Source organism: Gorilla gorilla, chromosome 5 (genome assembly GCF_029281585.2).
Source record: "Gorilla gorilla gorilla isolate KB3781 chromosome 5, NHGRI_mGorGor1-v2.1_pri, whole genome shotgun sequence".
NCBI lineage: Eukaryota > Metazoa > Chordata > Mammalia > Primates > Hominidae > Gorilla > Gorilla gorilla.
This window is the reverse complement of record NC_073229.2, coordinates 152,262,955-152,282,376: the sequence shown is the minus strand read 5'-3', so window position 1 is coordinate 152,282,376 and position 19,422 is coordinate 152,262,955. Positions and strand designations below refer to the sequence as shown.

General features: G+C 33.4%; 1 protein-coding gene across 5 annotated transcripts in view; it reads left to right on the top strand.

The window, feature by feature from the left end:
• The window catches only part of PTPRK (protein tyrosine phosphatase receptor type K), a 560,471-nt gene that overhangs the window by 429,350 nt on the left and 111,699 nt on the right, over positions 1–19,422 (top strand). For all 5 annotated transcript variants that reach the window (XM_031012171.3, XM_031012169.3, XM_031012170.3 and 2 more), the window contains exons 8-11: positions 4,008–4,310; positions 10,184–10,293; positions 11,361–11,562; positions 15,081–15,186. In XM_031012171.3, coding sequence (XP_030868031.1) covers positions 4,008–4,310; positions 10,184–10,293; positions 11,361–11,562; positions 15,081–15,186 — 721 coding nt within the window. The remainder of the gene's footprint in view (positions 1–4,007; positions 4,311–10,183; positions 10,294–11,360; positions 11,563–15,080; positions 15,187–19,422) is intronic.

The following is a 19,422-nucleotide window of genomic DNA, read 5'->3' as shown; positions in this document are numbered from 1 at the left end:
CACAAATGTCTACTCCATTTGAAAGGTGGAAGTTATTTCTCCCTCTTGAATTCCTATAGCATTTTTTTCCACTTATATACCACTTATAAATATATTGTTTATTTTTTTCTTAGCTTATCATCTTTAATAAACAAATGGAAGCTCCTTGAGGTCTAAGATTATGCTTTATTCACGTTAGTACCTTCTAGAATACTTAGGATAGTACACTGTATATAGTAATAAAATTTCTTTATGTTTCATTATAGATGGATGACTTGATCTAAACATTTAAATATAACCACTCATTGCATGAAGATCACTCGATTACTGTGTTTCTTTTTTCCTTTTTTGTTTTTTGTTTTGTTTTTTGTTTTTTGTTTTTTCGTTTTTTTTTTTTTTTTTTTTTGAGAGAGAGTCTCTTGCTCTGTCACCCAGGCTGGAGTGCAGTGGTGCGATCTCGGCTCACTGCAAACTCTGCCTCCAGGGTTCAAGTGATTCTTCTGCCCCAGCCTCCCAAGTAACCAGGACTACAGTCATCCACCACTACACCTGGCTAATTTTTTGTATTTTTAGTAGAGATGGGGTTTCACCATGTTGCTCATGCTGGTCTCGAACTCCTGAGCTCAGGCCATCTGCCCACCATGGCCTCCCAAACTGCTAGGATTATGGGGGTGAGCCACCACGCCCAGCATCACTTTGTTTCCTTCCAAGTTTCTGATAAAATTTTTGACTACAGCCTTTTCCAATTCTTTCTTTTTACTAGAAATGCAAAAAACAAACAAAAAAAAGAAATGCTATATAAAATTACAATATATGGAATACCCAATAAAGATTTGAAAAAAGAAAATCGAAAATTGAGGAGGAGCAAGAACATATAGCATATTCCAAAACGATAGACAGATAATGAATTCATGAATGTGTTCTCCATTGTTTCACCACCATTATGGTTTTTTATTTGTTATAAATATGATTTACTATCATACCTCTATGAGTCACTGACCCTGTAGGTTATATCTTGAAGTTATTTAATACTTATAGTAGCTCTTATGGCCAGCTCATAAATACCAGTGGTTTCCAAACAATATCTTTTTGCTTTCGGTTATTCTATGGCAATTCAAGTAATTATTTTGATTTTAAATGTTAAATTTTTATTTATGTATTTATACCTCAGAAATACAATGCAGTTGTTGGTTAGGTATGAGAAATAATGGATTAAGGTCAATAATTTAGGCAACTTTATTGTTGGAATCTTTGAGAAAAATTTCTTTGAATGGATTTTATAGTAGTAGAACCATCTCAAATCACTGCTGTTTATAAATATTCTAATATAAAAATGCGTGTGCATATAGTTATCAGCCCATGTCTAAGTGAATAGCATTCAGAGAAGTTTGTATGCTATGGCACGTTTCACATGTATGTGTATATACACACACATAGATGTACATGTATGTACTGCATATGTGTATATGTATATGTGTGTATCTATACACACAACCCTGAAAAGTTCCCACCTCAATAAAAACTGAAAAAATTTAAGGTGCATGCCAATTAAGAAAAAAATACAGTTATACAGTAACTCCCTCTGAGTTATTAATTCCATGCAGCTCAAAACAATCAAGTTTTGATTTTTAGTCTGTGTGTGTGTGTGTGTGTGTGTGTGTGTGTGTTTACTTTGGTTGTTCGTATGTTTCTGAGTACTATCCTAAAGTGAGTGCAAAATTATGTCTAAGTCACTATTTTATCAACATCAGGGCCCTTTAAAGCATACATTCAAACTGTGGAAAAAAATGTCAATTTCAAATAACATATTGACTTTGTCAATTCTTAGAAAGCTATTTCTTTCCACAACTCTTTGTTTTTCCATATCAGTTAATAAAGTATTGGTCACTGAAATTATGATTGTGCTTTATATACATTGTGTAGGACTAATAAAGCTACTCTATTCCAATTTTAAATGAGTTTTTATTACAATGAGTGCCAAAGTAAGCAGCATTTAAAGACACCAAAACAAAATTCTCACTTAAAGTAAATCCTATCCATTTTCTGCATAACAGATAATAAATAAATCATTTGCCCCCTCTTAGATATGTAAGAATTGAGGATGCAGAGCTACTCTGTCTTCTTTACAGTGTGTAAGATGTCTAGGTATGCTTTCAAAATAGTGTTAAAATGCAGAGTAAGTGCAGACTAAATAGACAAAATAAAAAGAACTGGCGTGAGAGAGTGATGACTTAGAAATAGAGAAATTTGTACAAGGGGAAAATGTCAGATTTAAAATGAGGGGTGTGTTAAAACAAGTGTATAAGTGCTAGACCTAAAAAAATAAAAAATTAAAGAATTAGCGGGTTAAATATTTGTGGTGTTTCTCTCATTGCTGTATAGGCATTGTTTGCTCATATACTCTAGGTATTTTCATGGGAAATCTTACTTTCTCATTCTGTATAATTTTAGAACAAGATATGGCTGAATCTTGCCATGGCTACCAAATAGTATCCAGTTGCTACCTAGGAGGCAGCAAAATCACAGTTTATCTGGGAATTTTTAGGGTGATCGTAGTTCTCATTGCCTGGTTAGCTGTTGGGCATTCATAGCAAAGACTGTGTTTTCAGTCTAACTGGACTAAATTGAAAGTATCATCACTTTACTCTTGTATCTGGTGGGGAAAATCTTAGCATAGAGCTAAGCATATAAAACGATTTTTAAAATAATTAGAAAGCCTCATCTTTCTTCCAACCTGTGGACTTCAGGTAGTGTCTGAAATGAAAGTGGTAAAGTTGGGAATCTGGATACTGTGAATAGTCATAAGACTGGCAAATAACATTTAAAAACTAAGCATTAGATTCTACCGAAGATAAATTTGCACATATGTAGATTTTTGTAATCTAAGATTTTAAATTAAATGGCCACCAGAGTTCATTTCAGATTGCACATTAAATATATTGAACTAGAATCCCAGTTTGGGCTTGCCATCTGTTTAGCCTGCTGATTGTTTTTACAGAACTGTGATTTTAATCTCAAAAACAAAAATTTATGAAAGCCCCCAAGTCAGACTTTTTGTATTATTTTCCCCACTGATTTCCATTTAGCAAGAATTTGACTATCTTTAATGAGTTAAGAGAGGCATCGGAAATGCCTTGACTTTTTTCTTTTTATCAAATCAATGAATTAAAGTTTTTGTTGTGTATTAGTTTTTTTACTGTGTAGATGTTGCCATGGCCATGAGTTTCATAGAGTAGTTATGCTGATTAAGTTAGATGATTCAAGTTAGTTTTGAATGAGGAAAGAATACACTTGGGAAGCAGTGAAGGATGGATTCTAGTCTTTAGTTCTGCCAGTATTTTCCAGTTGAATGGAAAATTCACCTCCCAGTTTGGTGTGGGTGACAATGAATGGATTGTTAGACCTGAATATTTTCTAGAAAAAGACAGAAAGAGATCAATAAGGAAAGAAGACACTGTGAATATCTACATATGTTCTTGTAATTTTTCTCCATTGTTTTTTGCTTTGATGAACAACATCATTATAGAAATAATTAATGTTAATTAATATCTGTGTCATTTCTTGTAAATGGTAGTATATTATTGTTACAATTAGAATAATTCGTATACAGCATAGCTTAGTGACATGATAAATGACAGAGTAGAATATGTTGAGTCTTATCCATTTTGCTATATTAGCTAATTCACTTGCTCAATAAAGACAAAAGAAAGGCAGAGAATTGGGCAGTAACAACAGCAACAACTATAAATGCATGGTGGCTACATTTTCAGGTTTTTATTTTTCTGCCAAGTTCCTGAGTACTGTGGGTTGTTGACATTTTATATTTCTTTTCTTTTCCTGTTGTTAAATCTTAGTCCCTGATTGAAACCTTCAAGAATAGGATCATGAATAAATAAAGCAAATGAAGATAAAACATGACTTCCACATTTTCTAGATTTGCATATGCTATATTATACTTGGTGTTTTATTTTTCCAGGATTATTCATGATATAATTGACAGCTGTCTACAACTCTGATTTATTTTTCAGAACCTATGCGAACCCCAAAGACATTAAAGATTGCTGAAATACAGGCAAGACGGATTGCTGTGGACTGGGAATCCTTGGGTTACAACATTACGCGTTGCCACACTTTTAATGTCACTATCTGCTACCATTACTTCCGTGGTCACAACGAGAGCAAGGCAGACTGTTTGGACATGGACCCCAAAGCCCCTCAGCATGTTGTGAACCATCTGCCACCTTATACAAATGTCAGCCTCAAGATGATCCTAACCAATCCAGAGGGAAGGAAGGAGAGTGAAGAGACAATTATTCAAACTGATGAAGATGGTATGCTCATACTTTGCTGTTTAAAAGGGAGGAATTCTCCAACAAGAAAAATGTGATTGCTTTAAGATTTTCCTAAGATTGTCCAATACTGAATTGGATTCTGAAATCATCTAAATGTTATTAATGAGGTTAACTTTGGAAAAAAATTGCCTTTTACAAAACCTAATATTCTTCAGACAAGCATCCAAATACTAAATGAAATGTGCTTCTGTTGTCCTCTCTTCTTACACAGAAGTGGCAACTACACTAAAAACTTAAATGAAGGGGTTTTTTAAATCAAATGTTCAAAAATAATTTTTACTCTCCATGGCACTATATCAATTGCCTATTGGTAAAATGCACTTGATAAAAAACTTAGGGTTTTTGTATTTTATAAACCAATAGTAGCTGTTTTTATTTTTCTCACATTTGAAAACAACACTGTTGGGCCGGGTGTAGTGGTTCATGCCTGTAATCCCAGCACTTTGGGAGGCCGAGGCAGGTGGATCACCTGAGGTCAAGAGTTCAAGACCAGCCTGGCCAACGTGATGAAACCCTGTCTCTATTAAAAATTCCAAAAATTAACTGGGTGTGGTGGCGGGTGCCTGCCAATCCCAGCTACTCGGGAGGTCAAGGCAGGAGAATCACTTGAACCCAGGGGCAGAGGTTACAGAGAGCTGAGATCGCACCATTGCACTCCAGCCTGGGCAACAAGAGCAAAACTCCGTCTCAAGGAAAAAAGAAAACAACACTGTTTATACTGTTTACCCTTTCTATTCATTTTAGATGGTTTTATGTGAGTCTAAATATAAAAGCAAGCAACAGTTCATATCTGTAAGTCTAATATAATGGCCTTTATTAGACATTAGCCGGCTGTTCTTTATGTATCTTGTTGCCATCCAAGTAACTAAACTGTACTTTGTCTAATTTCTGTGTGTTACTTCTTGATAAATAATATGAACAAATATTTATATTAGTATTTTAATGTTCACGTACCTGTTATAGCACTACAGTATATTATAATTTGATTGATAATATATTTCCTAATTTAGCAAAAACATATAAAAATATCTGCAAATGATAATCTAATAACAATAAGTCACTCTTTGGATATAAGATATTTCCTTTCAAAATTTCCTTTTATGAATTAAGGCATGTAGAAAAAAAGTGTGTCATATGGTGAACTGAGGCAAAGCTAGATTAGGAGTCGGTTCTTATCTTTCAATGAAGGGCTTAAATTAAATGATCTCTGAGGTTCCACCCCCTTCTAAACTTCTCCTTAAGTAGCTTGACAGTAGGGACATTTTTTTTTCTTTTCTTTTCTTGTTTTTTTTTTTTTTTTGAAACAGTCTTACTCTGTCATCCAGGCTGGAGTGCAGTGGCTCGACTCGGCTCACTGCAACCTCCACCTCCCAGGTTCAAGCGATTCTCCTGCCTCAGCCTCCCAAGTAGCTGGGATTACAGGCACCTGCCACCATGCCCTGCTAACTTTTGTATTTTTAATAGAGATGGGGTTTCCCCATCTTAGCCAGGCTGCTCTTGAACTCCTGACATCGAGTGATCCACCCGCCTCAGCCTCCCAAAGTGCTAGGGTTACAGGCGTGAGCCACTGTGCCCAGCGGGGCTACATTTTTATTTGAGTTTCATAAAACAGGATGTATTTTATAACCACGTATTCCCAAGTTCCCTCAAGTTCTGAATTTTAGATCAGGTGTGTCTTTTGGTGCCTACCTTCTATTAGCTTGCCATAAAAGAGGTTATTATGCCATAGTTTTTACAAATACTTATAATTTCAAACTCTCCCACTCTGAAAGTGGAAATGACCATCATTTCATTTGCCTTGCTGTTTTTGTTGTAATAAGAGAAGTGAGAGACCTTTAACCACAGTTAGCTCAAAATTTGAAGGAAGCAATATAGTTCGGAAACTATACCTGGAGTTACTCATGTTCCTAAAATTTCTGAGAATAAACCTAAGACTTATTTAAGACTTATTTATGATGAATGTGCTTTTGTCATGTTTGAGGTAACCAAACATGATTACTTTAGCTATCGTGTTTGAACTGGCACCTAATTGAAGCAGCAACAACATTTAAACAACACCCCCTTTCCTAATTAATAAACACACAAACATCCTTATATCTTACCCCTGCCACACACACACACAACTCAATGCATATTTATGCAAGAAAGAATGATTAGGGGTAATTGTTTCATAGGCACATAATAAAAATGAGAAGTCTAAGTACAGATTCAAAAGCTCCAAAAAATCTCTATCTTTTCTTTTAAAATGGGATAAATGTTATAAGGTCTGTGTCACACTAGGCACTTTGTAGCCCATGTGTTCAGTTATTAAAGTATATTCACATGTTTTATTGCCTACCCTTAAAAAAAAAATCATGTCCTAATTGGTAATGGTAGACTCAGTTACATAGTTTTGTGCTGCTTTAGCCAGTCACTCTCTAGTAATACAATTCATTTTGATGGTATTTTTGGATATGGTTTGTTAGTTTGCCCTTCTTTCCCACAAACAAAAGAATGCAGCCAAGCTTATATAATCTTTTTCATATTGCATTAAATTTTTAAATGCATTTTTCAGTATAAATATGACTAGACTAATAATCAAGGAATGCATTGCTTTGGAATTTTAAGTTATGCCCTACATTGATCAAACTCATGACTGTACTATTTATCTTATCTAAAATAGTTTTGTAAAAATACAATGACATTAACTATTTTTTGAAATATTTTAAATTCTAATTTAATATCATTTTCAATCCTAGTTTTATTTTAATCTCTGCTTTGAATAATTTTTACCAGTTTTAATTATATTAAGTTTCGTATTATTATTTCATAGTATTGTCACAAACTAATCCCTTCTACTATGAGCGTAATTTTTTCTTTTTGTTTTATATATAATATTTAATGATTGATACATAAACTCTTCCATGAAGTATTTGCAAGTAACTCTGTCTTCAAATCAGCATGTGAGCTTCACTTTGTACATAGAATACTTGATGTGTCTTAATGTTCCTGAGCAGGGAAAGAATATCTAAATCATAATCTGTTGTTGGAAAGATCGATGGATTATGATGATCTGATTAAGTCAGTGTTACTAAATTATTGCTGCCCTGTATACATAGAAAAAGAATAAATTATCAGCCACCTAATAAAAGGACATAATTTTATAAAAAGAATTCTGGGACGTCCGTAAATCATGAGAGCAAAGCTAGAACCATTTCCCGCCAGAACCCTAAGGTAGAATTTCTATTTAATTTATTGCATACATTTTTAATGCACGAACAGAATTTTCTGTATGAGGTTTTGTTTTCATTTTTTATTCCAGCATTCATAAAAATCAATATTATAAAGTTAGCTCAGCAGAAAAGCCTGGTTTGGGGACATGTTTTTGAGACTACAAAGCTATTTTTGAAAGTACATTTATTACATTTTAAAGGCTATAATGCTTATCTAATATAATCTTGCCCCACCCATATTTTATTTCCACTCTCTTTTCCATTTTGAGAGTTATATTATAAAGGACTTTCAAAAAAAGTAGCTGAAATAGCTGTCATATAAATCTCAGGCAAGGGAACAAAAGTCAGCATTCTGTTTCCATTAAAAGTTGTTGATGTGGAAATTTGAAGTGACATTCCCTGCAATCAGTAGACTGCCATGATAATGGTTTTAGTAACTTCATATAGTATTTACACAAATCATAGGTACAGAGAGACATTTTCTGTCTATAATTGTACACATGATCTTCCTTCAAATGTAGAAATTTATTGAATCTACTTTGTTTGTGCTCACACCTCACTTCACCTGTTTGTGTGTGTCTTTTAGTTCATCTAAGTGTAGTTCCTTCTCTCATCTATGATCATCCAAGTACACGACAAGTAGTATGACACTCTCTTGTCCACAACTTTGCCACAAACTTTTGTCTTACAAATGCAACCTATAGGTACTTGTAGTGAATTCTATTGTCAAAACAGAAAAAGTGTAAGAGCATAGAAATACAAAACTTCTAGGGAAGGTACTTTCCAATTCTACTCCTTTTTCAATGTAGAATTATACAAATATTTTAAACCATCCCTATTATTGAACGATGTTCGATGAAATAAATCTATGCCATTTTATGGTATTTGTAGGCTAAATTGTGTTAGGTAAACATAGGCAGTTATTATAATTACAATGCCATCAAATCAACATTTATTCATTAATTGGATATTTTGCTCCCTTTTTCCCCCATTAGCCACCTTCTATGAGAGATACGTAAGGATGAAGAAATATCTTTTCCTTCAATATAATCATAAGTGTATGTCATTTGCATATAATGGAAACAACAGGTACTCTTGTAAGACAAACCAATGCCCATGGCAGCCTTAGTAGTAGACACAGATGTGCAGAGGGGCTCTCACTGGCCCTCTGTCTGGATCAGCTGCACAGCCTTGCTGGTACTGTGGAGCAGGGAGGGAGCGGATGCATTCAGCTAACTTCTCTCATAGTCTTCGGCTGACAATGGCTTGAACATATCTTCTAAAGTTTAGTGCTGGCATATTTTCTGTTTATTGTGGGTTTCTTTCCTCAATGTATCAAATTATGTTGCCTGTCTCAGAGGTCATAGTATCATTCATAGTCTCCTTGTAGATTGAAATAAATCCTGCTCTCATGACATATCATTCAGAATTTCTTGATGTTCCTAGCTACAATGCAATGTATTTCCCTTGATCCAGTGATTTTTAATTTATTTCAATCCTCACAAAATTGCTATATACTTTGAAACTACATTTCTGGATAATGTCATGTGTGAAGTTCACTGAAACGTTAGATTAAGGGAAAATATTAATTAAAAACTATGCTTGCCTGATATTCAGTTGATATTTTCAAAAAGAAACACATTTTTTAGCCAAGTAGGATAGATACTATATATTTTAAAATATTATCAGAACTAGAAATTGGATATTCATGTGAATAAATAGCAGCTAAGTATTTAAATAAAATATATAAAAGGAAAATACACGATAGCGAAAGAATTTTTTATCTGGTATTTTGTCAATAGAAGCTGGTGCATCATTCAGTGTTGCCATTGTGTATGACCAGTTATATGACATTTGCAAATAAGGACTGAAGCAAAGGCTCTTCAAATATGGTCATAGCTGAGGACACTTCCAAAGTAGTTGTGCAGATCGTTGAGTTCTAAACAAGTCTGACATTATAAACTAGTTTGATTCTTAGCTTTGAAAAAGTGAATTTCCTTTAAAAGGCTGAAGCAGTGACATTTGAACCTATCCATCTGTAATAACTCTTTAAATATGGTAATAATTAACACTGCCTTTTTAAAATTACAGAACATTTAATAAATATAGCTATAAAAGTAAGGTTGGCTATTAATGGACATTTCAATTCATTTTGCTAGGTGATTCGGCTTTCCAGACCAAAGGGTGTTAATTATTATCGTAATTTATTATTTTATCAACTTTGTTTATGGAGACTCTTTGGCGGATTTGCATAATCTTCAAAAAAATCTTTCGGGGAAATACAGCTCTGTTCTTGAAACAAATTACAAATAAGATCCTCACGTTATTAGAGGTATACAACAGAGGAAACTAGACTACATAATTTATGCATCTCTCTAAGGTGATAGAATATTCTTTTGAATAAAAATAACTTTGCATTTCTACATTTTCTGCATCAGAACCTTATAGACTTGCTTTAAATTCTCATATATCAAAGTAAAATCAGAGAACTAGTCATATAGTTTGTTTCGTTTTTAAGGACACATTTTTATTTATGTTTCTTTATATTTATTTTTAATCCTGTTTATCTAGCTTATCTGATTTACTTTTTCTGTTTCTAATGTAAGCATTTTCATAACAAAAAATTCATGTGTTTTGTAGTGCCTGGTCCCGTACCAGTAAAATCTCTTCAAGGAACATCCTTTGAAAATAAGATCTTCTTGAACTGGAAGGAACCTTTGGATCCAAATGGAATCATCACTCAATATGAGGTATTGGGAGAACAAGGAAGTTAATTGAAATGTGGATTGAAGGACTAAAAGGGAGAAGAAAGGAAAAGTTAGAGGGAAATATGGAAAAGACGTAAATGAGGATTAGGGGATTAAAATCATTCTCCTTTGTTTTCATTTATAGATTCTTTGATTCCAAAATTAAGCAGCAAAATAAATATTTTGTATGGCATCTAGAATTTTCAAATTCTTAAAAAATGCATGTTTTTTGTTGCTGTTTTGTTGATTTAGGGAAGCAGGATAGTCATTATCAGATTTACGATGGTTATAGTAATAATCACATATTAAAAAACCCTCATTTTCCTTTTTATAAATTTAAGAAACTCCTATCATACTGTGATTTAGGAGAAGCCATTGAATTTCAGTTGTTTCAGAGTAAGGAATAATACCCAAAAAGCAAAATAGATTATAAAGCTGACTTTTCCAGAGCTTCATTTCAACTTTGAATATAAATCATTATCTTTTCAAATATGAGAAACTAAAAAAGAAGAAATGAAAGAATCATTTAAATTTACACAAATGTGTAGTTCTGTTCCTACATAGCGTTGATTAGATCATAAGTGCTTAAATTTCTAATGGCTACAGAGTGAATTATGGAAATGAGAATCACTAGTGCAATGTTATATTTTGAAACTGTGTTCGCATATTTGAATACTATTTACATGAAATTTGTTATATAACTTGAACAAAGTACAGAATATGTTAATAATAATAAAAATTTGTTGAAACACTTTCTGTGTTTCATATGCATTAAAGTATATGGCTATAAGATTTTTTATGTACACATAATTTATTGTGGTTTTTTTGATGGAAGAAAATAGATGTATATTGATTTGGCCAGCTATAACTCCAGTGTATCTGTAGATAGATGATTGATTGACATATAGATAGAACTTCAGAATGACAGAAATAACAATATCAACATGAGAAAGAAAAGAAGAAAAAAATTACCATTGACTCCACATGGATGCCCTTGCATATATAAAGAGTTTATTTACAGTTTCTTATGATGGATACTAGATATGTAATAAATGTATTTCTTAAAACAGATCAGCTATAGCAGTATAAGATCATTTGATCCTGCAGTTCCAGTGGCTGGACCTCCCCAGACTGTATCAAATTTATGGAACAGTACACACCATGTCTTTATGCATCTCCACCCTGGAACCACGTACCAGTTTTTCATAAGAGCCAGCACAGTCAAAGGCTTTGGTCCAGCCACAGCCATCAATGTCACCACCAATATCTCAGGTATGCAAATGAATAAATTACAAATAGGATTGATTATGCCATTGGTTTGTAATGGCACATCCTGGAGAATCACATATAAACCAAGTGTAGTTCATCTTGCTTGTTGAGCCTTTAATATAGTTATGCATAAATGAAAGCACTTTAAATAATTATTTGAATATGAATTATATGTCCAAACCAAAACACATCTGAAATAGTCACATTTGATTGACAGTAGTCTTAAAAAAATTATACTAAATCTTTATTAAAAATCTTTCAAAATTCATTATAAATCCTAATAGATCTTATGATACTTTTGAGGAGTTGATAATTATTATGGTGTCAGACCTTTACTCTAAATGAATATTATCCGAAAAATGGTAGAAGATCCTTTCTCTAGTATTATAGTACTACATACCTTGTTTCTGTTTCATTTTCCCTGACATTATGATAATTTTAAACAAGGATGGGCTTTTCTTTCACACTTAAAAATCTTACATAAATACATGTAAGTTTTAGAATGGGAATGTACAGAAGAATTTTAGGTTGATAAAGAAATTAAACTTTACATTCTATTGTAGTCACAGTTGCACAGTTTGTATTTGACTAGATTGTTTACAGAGCTTATTTCTCCTTCAGTCAGATCATCAGTTAAACCTGATTAAATTCTTGCAAGGAGTTAGCTTTGTAGTATGCCCTAAATCTACTAAAGTTTATATAATGTTTTTTCTTATTTAAGATTACTAAAATAAATACATATTGTATATGTAAATGAAGAGTTAAATTTGAAAAATAAATTATTTAAAGGTCAACCACACAATGTAGTAAAGCACAAATTTTGACTTTGTAAATTCTTTTTGTTCATTTGTGTTCATTTTTATTATAGTTCCACATGGCAAATATTAATGATACATCATTAATACCCATAAAGTATGTTTTTCATTTTTTTAATCTATACCATTTGCATTAAAAGGAAGACATGTACTTTCCAAATTATTTTGAGTCTAAAATGTTACTTGCAAACGTGTTGAGTATAATACAAACTTTAAAAATTTGTATCATGGATAAAATTAGCTATTCCATTATGAGCTATAATTCCTTGGAAGAGCATTTGATTTATCTTAATATTCCAATAAAAAAATTAAAGCATCATCCATTATATTATAAAATAATAATGTTTTAAAATTGCAGTTTTCTTTCCTGAGAACAATTACAAATCATGAATTTAAAATATGTATTGAATCACTTTACCAGAAAATAAGACTTGGTGATGTTACGATGCACTGAGATAGGTTTTCTACCCTCTGGAATTAGCAGCAGTGCTATAATTGAGTAAGATCTTTCAATAGAGACAGCTACAAAATTTATATAAACTAACAAAACTGAGAACATTGAACAAATGTAAATTTTTGAGAGCCATAAATGTTTTGTGTGTGTGTGTGTGTATGTCTCTCAAGGCTCAGATACTGTGTTTGTGTTGAACATAAAGTTTATAAAAAAGACCAGAACATCCATCCGGTTTTTTCTTTTAATTATTCAACTTCACTTTTACTTGTATTAATCTAAGTGCAATGAGTACTTGATTGTACTTTAAAAACTTGGTTGCAATCACTTTATGTTAAGAACAATTATTAATCACATCTAAGATTAATAAATTTATGGTTAGTGTGGTTCTCAGCATTACTTGAACTTTTCAGATAATTTATTGTCAAATTTATTCCCTGAGTCCAGTAATTACATTTCTCAGCATTTAAAAAAAAATTTAAATAACAGTGAAATCAAGTTATTGGAGGCATAACTGTTGGGGGAATTATTTATACACACACATACATTCACATACACATATATACACACATACATACTACATATTGTGCATGTATTAAATTAATATTTGTTGTTTCTGCTTCCTAAAAAACTCTTAGATAATAATTAGTCTTCTAATGTCACTGCTCCTTTTCTTCCATCTAGACAGTATTTTAAACAGATTATTGAAATATCTTTCTAAGTGGTATCCCTACCTTCAGACTTACCCATCTTCACTGTATTTCTATATCTATCTTTAATCCACAGATATTTCCTTCTTAAATATTTTCACAATCTTGTATCTTATAATCAGTGGGATGAAGTCTAAAGATCCACTTGGTGTTGGCATTCAGGGTCCTTCTTTGCATGACTCCTCCCATCCTCCACTTCTCCCCAAGAACCCAAAGTTCCCAGCACAGCCAACAGCTTATAGCTGTTAAAACGTACCATGCCCTTTCATATTTTGTTATCTTCAGATATTCTGTTTCCTTTCTCAGAATTTTAGTTCATCCTTTCTCTTCCTGATGAGTTTTTACCCTTTTTTTAATATTTGGCTTAAACATCGTTAGACACCCTGAGCCTTCTAGTTTCATCCCCCCACTGCCAATACTAATGAAAAAAGTGTGACCCCCCACCCCCAGACCATCATCACTAACATCACCTGAGAACTGTCTAGAAATAAACATTGTCAGGTCCCTCCCCAGAAATACTGAATCAGAAACTCTAGGGGAGAGGGGCTATAATCTGTGTGTTAGAAAGCCCTCCAGGTGATTCTGATCTTACAAGTTTGAGAACCACTGTTTTGGCAGATGGTCTTCCACATTTGGCCACTAACATTTTGCTATAATTTTTTGTTTATAAGACTCTTACTTTTCATAAAATGTGAATTCCTACTTTTAATTCTATAAATATCAGAGACCATGCTTTGTCTTTATATTCATAGCATTTCTCATAAAACTTGGCACATAGTGTATATTCAGTAAATGTTCAACAAATGGATAGAGATAGTGCACACATTTCATTGAGTATATACTCCTTAAACAGCTTTCTACATGAAAGTCATCCAAAGCTATTTGAGGTAACTCTTTTTCCCCCTCAAGATCCTAGTCCCCAATTAAGGATTATCAAATATTTAAAAAAATTATAAATTTATTCTTTTTAAGAATCTGGCAACTAATGTCCCTGATGAACAAAAGCTAAGATTTCCATTATCATTCACCACACTTCTTGGTATGTTTCTCTTGTGACCAGAGTTGTGAAAAACATTAGCATAAGAGTACTGTGTCTTTCTACACTATAAGATCATAAATGACACTGTTTCACCAGGCAGCCCTTGACCTCATCTCTTGCTGTTCATAGCCCCTGATCTTCATATGTGACTCCATAAGCGCTACTGCCCAGTCTTCTCAGTTACTACCTTCCCTCCCTGCCATCATTACTCACTTGAAGGTCTCAGGAAACTAAAAGGAAAGCATCTTCACAAAATATTTGGAATGTGTGTCATAAATTGCCAGACGATTATTTAAATTTCCACAGCAAATCTTGGTTTTCTAGCTTTTGATATTTTAAGTTCCCAGAGTTGAAATTCATTTGGAGATGTTATGCTATGAAACAAAATACGTTGTAGATAATTAGGTGAATTTTTTTTCCTAACTTAAGATCATCTGTTCATTCTGACCTGTGATATATTACTGTAAATTAATTGAACCTTTTTTATCTCATTAATCACTCATCAGCTCCAACTTTACCTGACTATGAAGGAGTTGATGCCTCTCTCAATGAAACTGCCACCACAATAACTGTATTGTTGAGACCAGCACAAGCCAAAGGTGCTCCTATCAGGTAAGAGGAGAAAACTACAGTAGTTCTGCCTTATCCACAGGTATGTACATCCCAAGATGCCCAAGTATGCCTAAAACCAGAGACAATAACAAACCCTATACAGACTGTACTATGTTTTTTTCTATATATGCAAACCTATGATAAAGTTTAATTTATAAATTAGGCACAGTAAGAGATTCACAACAATCAATAACTAATAATAAAATAGAACAACTATATATTTTAATAAAAGGTGATTTGTTCTCTCTCAAAATACCTTATTATACTGTACTTACCTATTTTTGGACGAGTTTGATGGTAGGTAATTGAAACACGGGTAACTGAAACTGAGATATAAGAAACTAGGTAGGCAGGGTTGGGGGGTACTTTTTCTTTTACTGTAAGAGTTAAAGAAAAAGGAGCCAGAAGGTTGCTTAGCAGCTAATAAAGTGGTTCATTTCGAAGAGACATTCATTGGAGAATTTCTGTCAGGAAAGTTTTATTTTTGTTTATTTTAGTTTGGTTTCCTTTGGTTTGTTAGTTTTTCATTTGGACAAAGCCTGCAGATAGACTTGTAGTTAAGAGCAAAATTCTAAGGGCATTTTTGAGATATTCATGCACTGAACCATTCACCTCTCTGTGCAGTTTGACTTAAGAGCATCGGCCTTTTTCCCCCCTCTAGTCCCATTTCATTTCACTTCCTCTCTTGGTATCTATGTTATAAGAGCTTTGAAGATATTTGTCAGAAATAGGATGAGAAAATAACTCCTGTCCAATGCAGTAAATCAGTTATGAATAATTTCATATGAATGATTAAAAAATAAGAAGCTTTGATGAAATAAAAGCAGAATAGTTAGAACACATGAAGCCTATTTGACCTTTTAATTCCCGAATTGTTCCTTATCAAGTATTCCAGAGTAAATTGAATGTTCAGTTTGCCATTTTCTTTATCTTTTCAACAGTAAAGTCTCATATTATCTAACATCCCCATCTTTCAGAAAATTGTGAGCCATGTGATTTTTAGGAACTAAGTCAAATTGTTACAACCATTTTAATTTCTGCACATTTGTAATCAGATGAATATCCAAAACTTAAACAAGTTTCCATTGGAAACATGATTTTGTGGACATTTTGTTATCAAACTTCTAATGAGAAATAAATGAAGGCACAGAAATCCATGTAGGCACTTCATAATTGGTTTATATCAAGTCGTTTACATATTCAGTTAAAAATAAAACTAATGTTTGTTCTTTGTGTAAAAGGAATACATTTGACTTCATGAGCACGTATTAGCCATTCAAATAACCAAAAATAATCCTATATCACTGGAAATGAAGAAATATTTTCTTAATTTAAAAAATATATTGACAAAAGAATACAAATCATAAAGGAAACTCTTGAGTCTTGTCTGGCTAAAAATCATGAGAACACTATACCAGAGAAAAAGAGTTGGCTGAGGGTGTACTTGTAATATAAACACTTATGAAACACTGGCTACTTGAAAATTCAAAGTACGTATATAGTGCTGTTCATGAATCAATGATCTGTGAGTGAATCTGATTGCTGATCCAAAGTAGAAAGAGAAAATGCCTGCACTCAACATCTTTTCCTATTGACAAGTAATCAGGGTCATTCACATGTTCCTACCTGTGATAAAATTTACTTTTTAGGTGTTCACTTCTGTTACTGGTGCTTAAATCAGCTACCAGCTACTTGCATTTATCTTTTAAGAGTTAGATATTTGGGTGAATTCAACTTTATTTTACGTAAGTTGCAAACACAGCATATTTTTATTATTTTTGCATAACTGTACTATATAATGTAACTTACATTAATTCTTTATTCACTTAATCAATTTTTTCCACAAACATTGATTGATCATTTATTATGCCAGTCACTGTGCAAGGTATTGTAAATCAAAGATAAAATGACCACAACAAAACACAGAATCTTTGCCCAGGTTTGTCATAGACCATCAGAGATGCCTGCAGCCTTGTAAATCCTTTGCTCATAGCTGGTGTTCAGGAATTTTGTTAACTCAGTATGTTACTGATACACGTTTTTAAATTTAAAGTCTTTTACTTTATTATGTTTATATAATTTCTAAAGACCAATTAGAAACACTCATCTTTGTATTTGTTGGCAAGATTTTTTACCTTTCCTAGAATTGAGCCAGAGGCTGAGAACTTCAAATTATACATTGTTGGAGATTAGTGCTCAGAAAAATAAATTTAAATCCTGGAATATTACAAGAAGAAGTAATTTAATAATAATATAAACAACAGATTTTTTTAAGTGAATGTTACTACCAGGAAAATAAAATCTGCTTTATAACTGATATGCTAATCCCACCAAGTCCATCTTTAGTTTTTGTAATGACTTACCCAGTTCACCTACAGGTGGGTGCCAGGTGGTGGGACCAGACTGGTCTAGTCAAGTAATCTGGCTTCAGATGAGCCCTGCCTCCTTTACCCTCTGAATCCTTTGTGCTGTCTTTCTTTCCTCTGACCACATTCCTACTTTCAGTCTCCCTACCAGCAACTGTAGCCTTATCGTGAGGCTTATCTGATCCAGTGCCTTAATTTTTTGAAAATGAAGATTCAATTTAATGTAATCATTTTTCCTTACCATTGAATTTATGGTCTGGTATCTCAAATCTTTGATTGGATTCCCATCACTCACTTCAAATGTACTTGAAGCAATTTTACTTTCCACTCAATTTTTTCTTTGTTTATGTCAGTCTGTCAAAATCTCTTCTCTGCTAATGCTTGATGCTATTCTACTCTGTGACCCTTCCCCCTGCCACCCCTGTCACCTTCCCAAATAAACCAGAACTACATATTATCCAACTAAATCTGAGAGCATCCAGGAGTTAGCTTGCTGGCTGTCATAGACCCTAAATACTGGGTTCTGTCCTTCCCTAATTATAGCATTACTAGCCTCTGCCATTTTGCATTTCGCCATCTATTCATCCCACCTCCAGTGGAAATATGTATTCTTTCTGCCTGGTCTTCCTAATATCAAACAAACTCCAGTTCTACAATCCTCTGTCATACCAACTAGAAAATCTTGTTATATAGAGTTTTCGTGTTTAGCTTTATTAGGAAAGCTAAAATCGCCAATGGATTCTATAAATTTGTTGACTCAATAACATTCTATATGTGCCAAGAGCTGAGCTGCATACTTGAAATAGAAATCTACTTAAGGCAATTAGTATGTGCACCCATGTGAGTGGTAGACTCCTAAATTAATGACTGGTAACAATGCTGTGTGATAAGTGCAATAATAACAGCTAGAAAATGTGGTACTAGAGCTGAATTTGTGAGGAGAGGTAGAAATGAGCATGGCCAAAGGTCACAATGATGCATTTACGAATTGCAAATAGCCTAGGTCATTGAGAGTGAAGGGTCTGTGGGAGAACTGACAGCAGCTGAAGCTGGAGAGACAAAACAGGGAGCAAAGGGAGAGGTTGTTTAGTGCCAGCCCCAAAACTGAAGGTGGGCACAAGAAGGACTGTAAGCAGAAGTTACCATGGGCAGTTTTACGTTTTTAGAAAGATCACTCTGATAGAAACATAGAGAATGGACTGGGGATAATCCAGAAGGCTGGAGTAGTCCCTGTGAGAAGTGCTAATGGGCCATATTAAGAAAGTAGCAATGGAAATGCAGGCAAGGCTGTGGCTCCTACATAAGGTTTTAGATCAGTAGGATGTGTAAAGCTTCATGGGAAGGGAGTTTGAGTGGAGACTTTAGGTGAGAGAAGATGGTAGCTTTTATATTTGAAGTGGTAGCAGAGCAAAAAGACATCTCAGAATTCAAGGTTTTGTTTTTTGAGGTTATTAAGTGATAAATATTTTTAGTATTGCTACCCCAAATCAAAAAAGTAATCCTCTCTCTATGAAAAGAGAAGTTATTTTGTATATTTTGCCTACCTTACCAGTAATTTCACCAAGTTTTAATCTCTAAGAGATCATGGTGTTGTGCTTACATAAGAGGTAATGACCACAGTGAAAAATCCCATTCTGCATAATGCAGCACTAAGTTTCACCAACCACATTGTCCTTCTGTTACCCATTACTGCTTCCCTATGCTAATGTAGAACATGTGCGATGCAGTGCTGGCAAGTGTGGTTCTTTGACGAAATTAATTTTTGAGTTTATAATCATTCTAAAAACTGAACATTGTTGCCTGGCTTAAGTAGAACTTTGAATCTCCTTACCAACTTTTTGAGATCTATCCTTACAACTGTCATCACTTG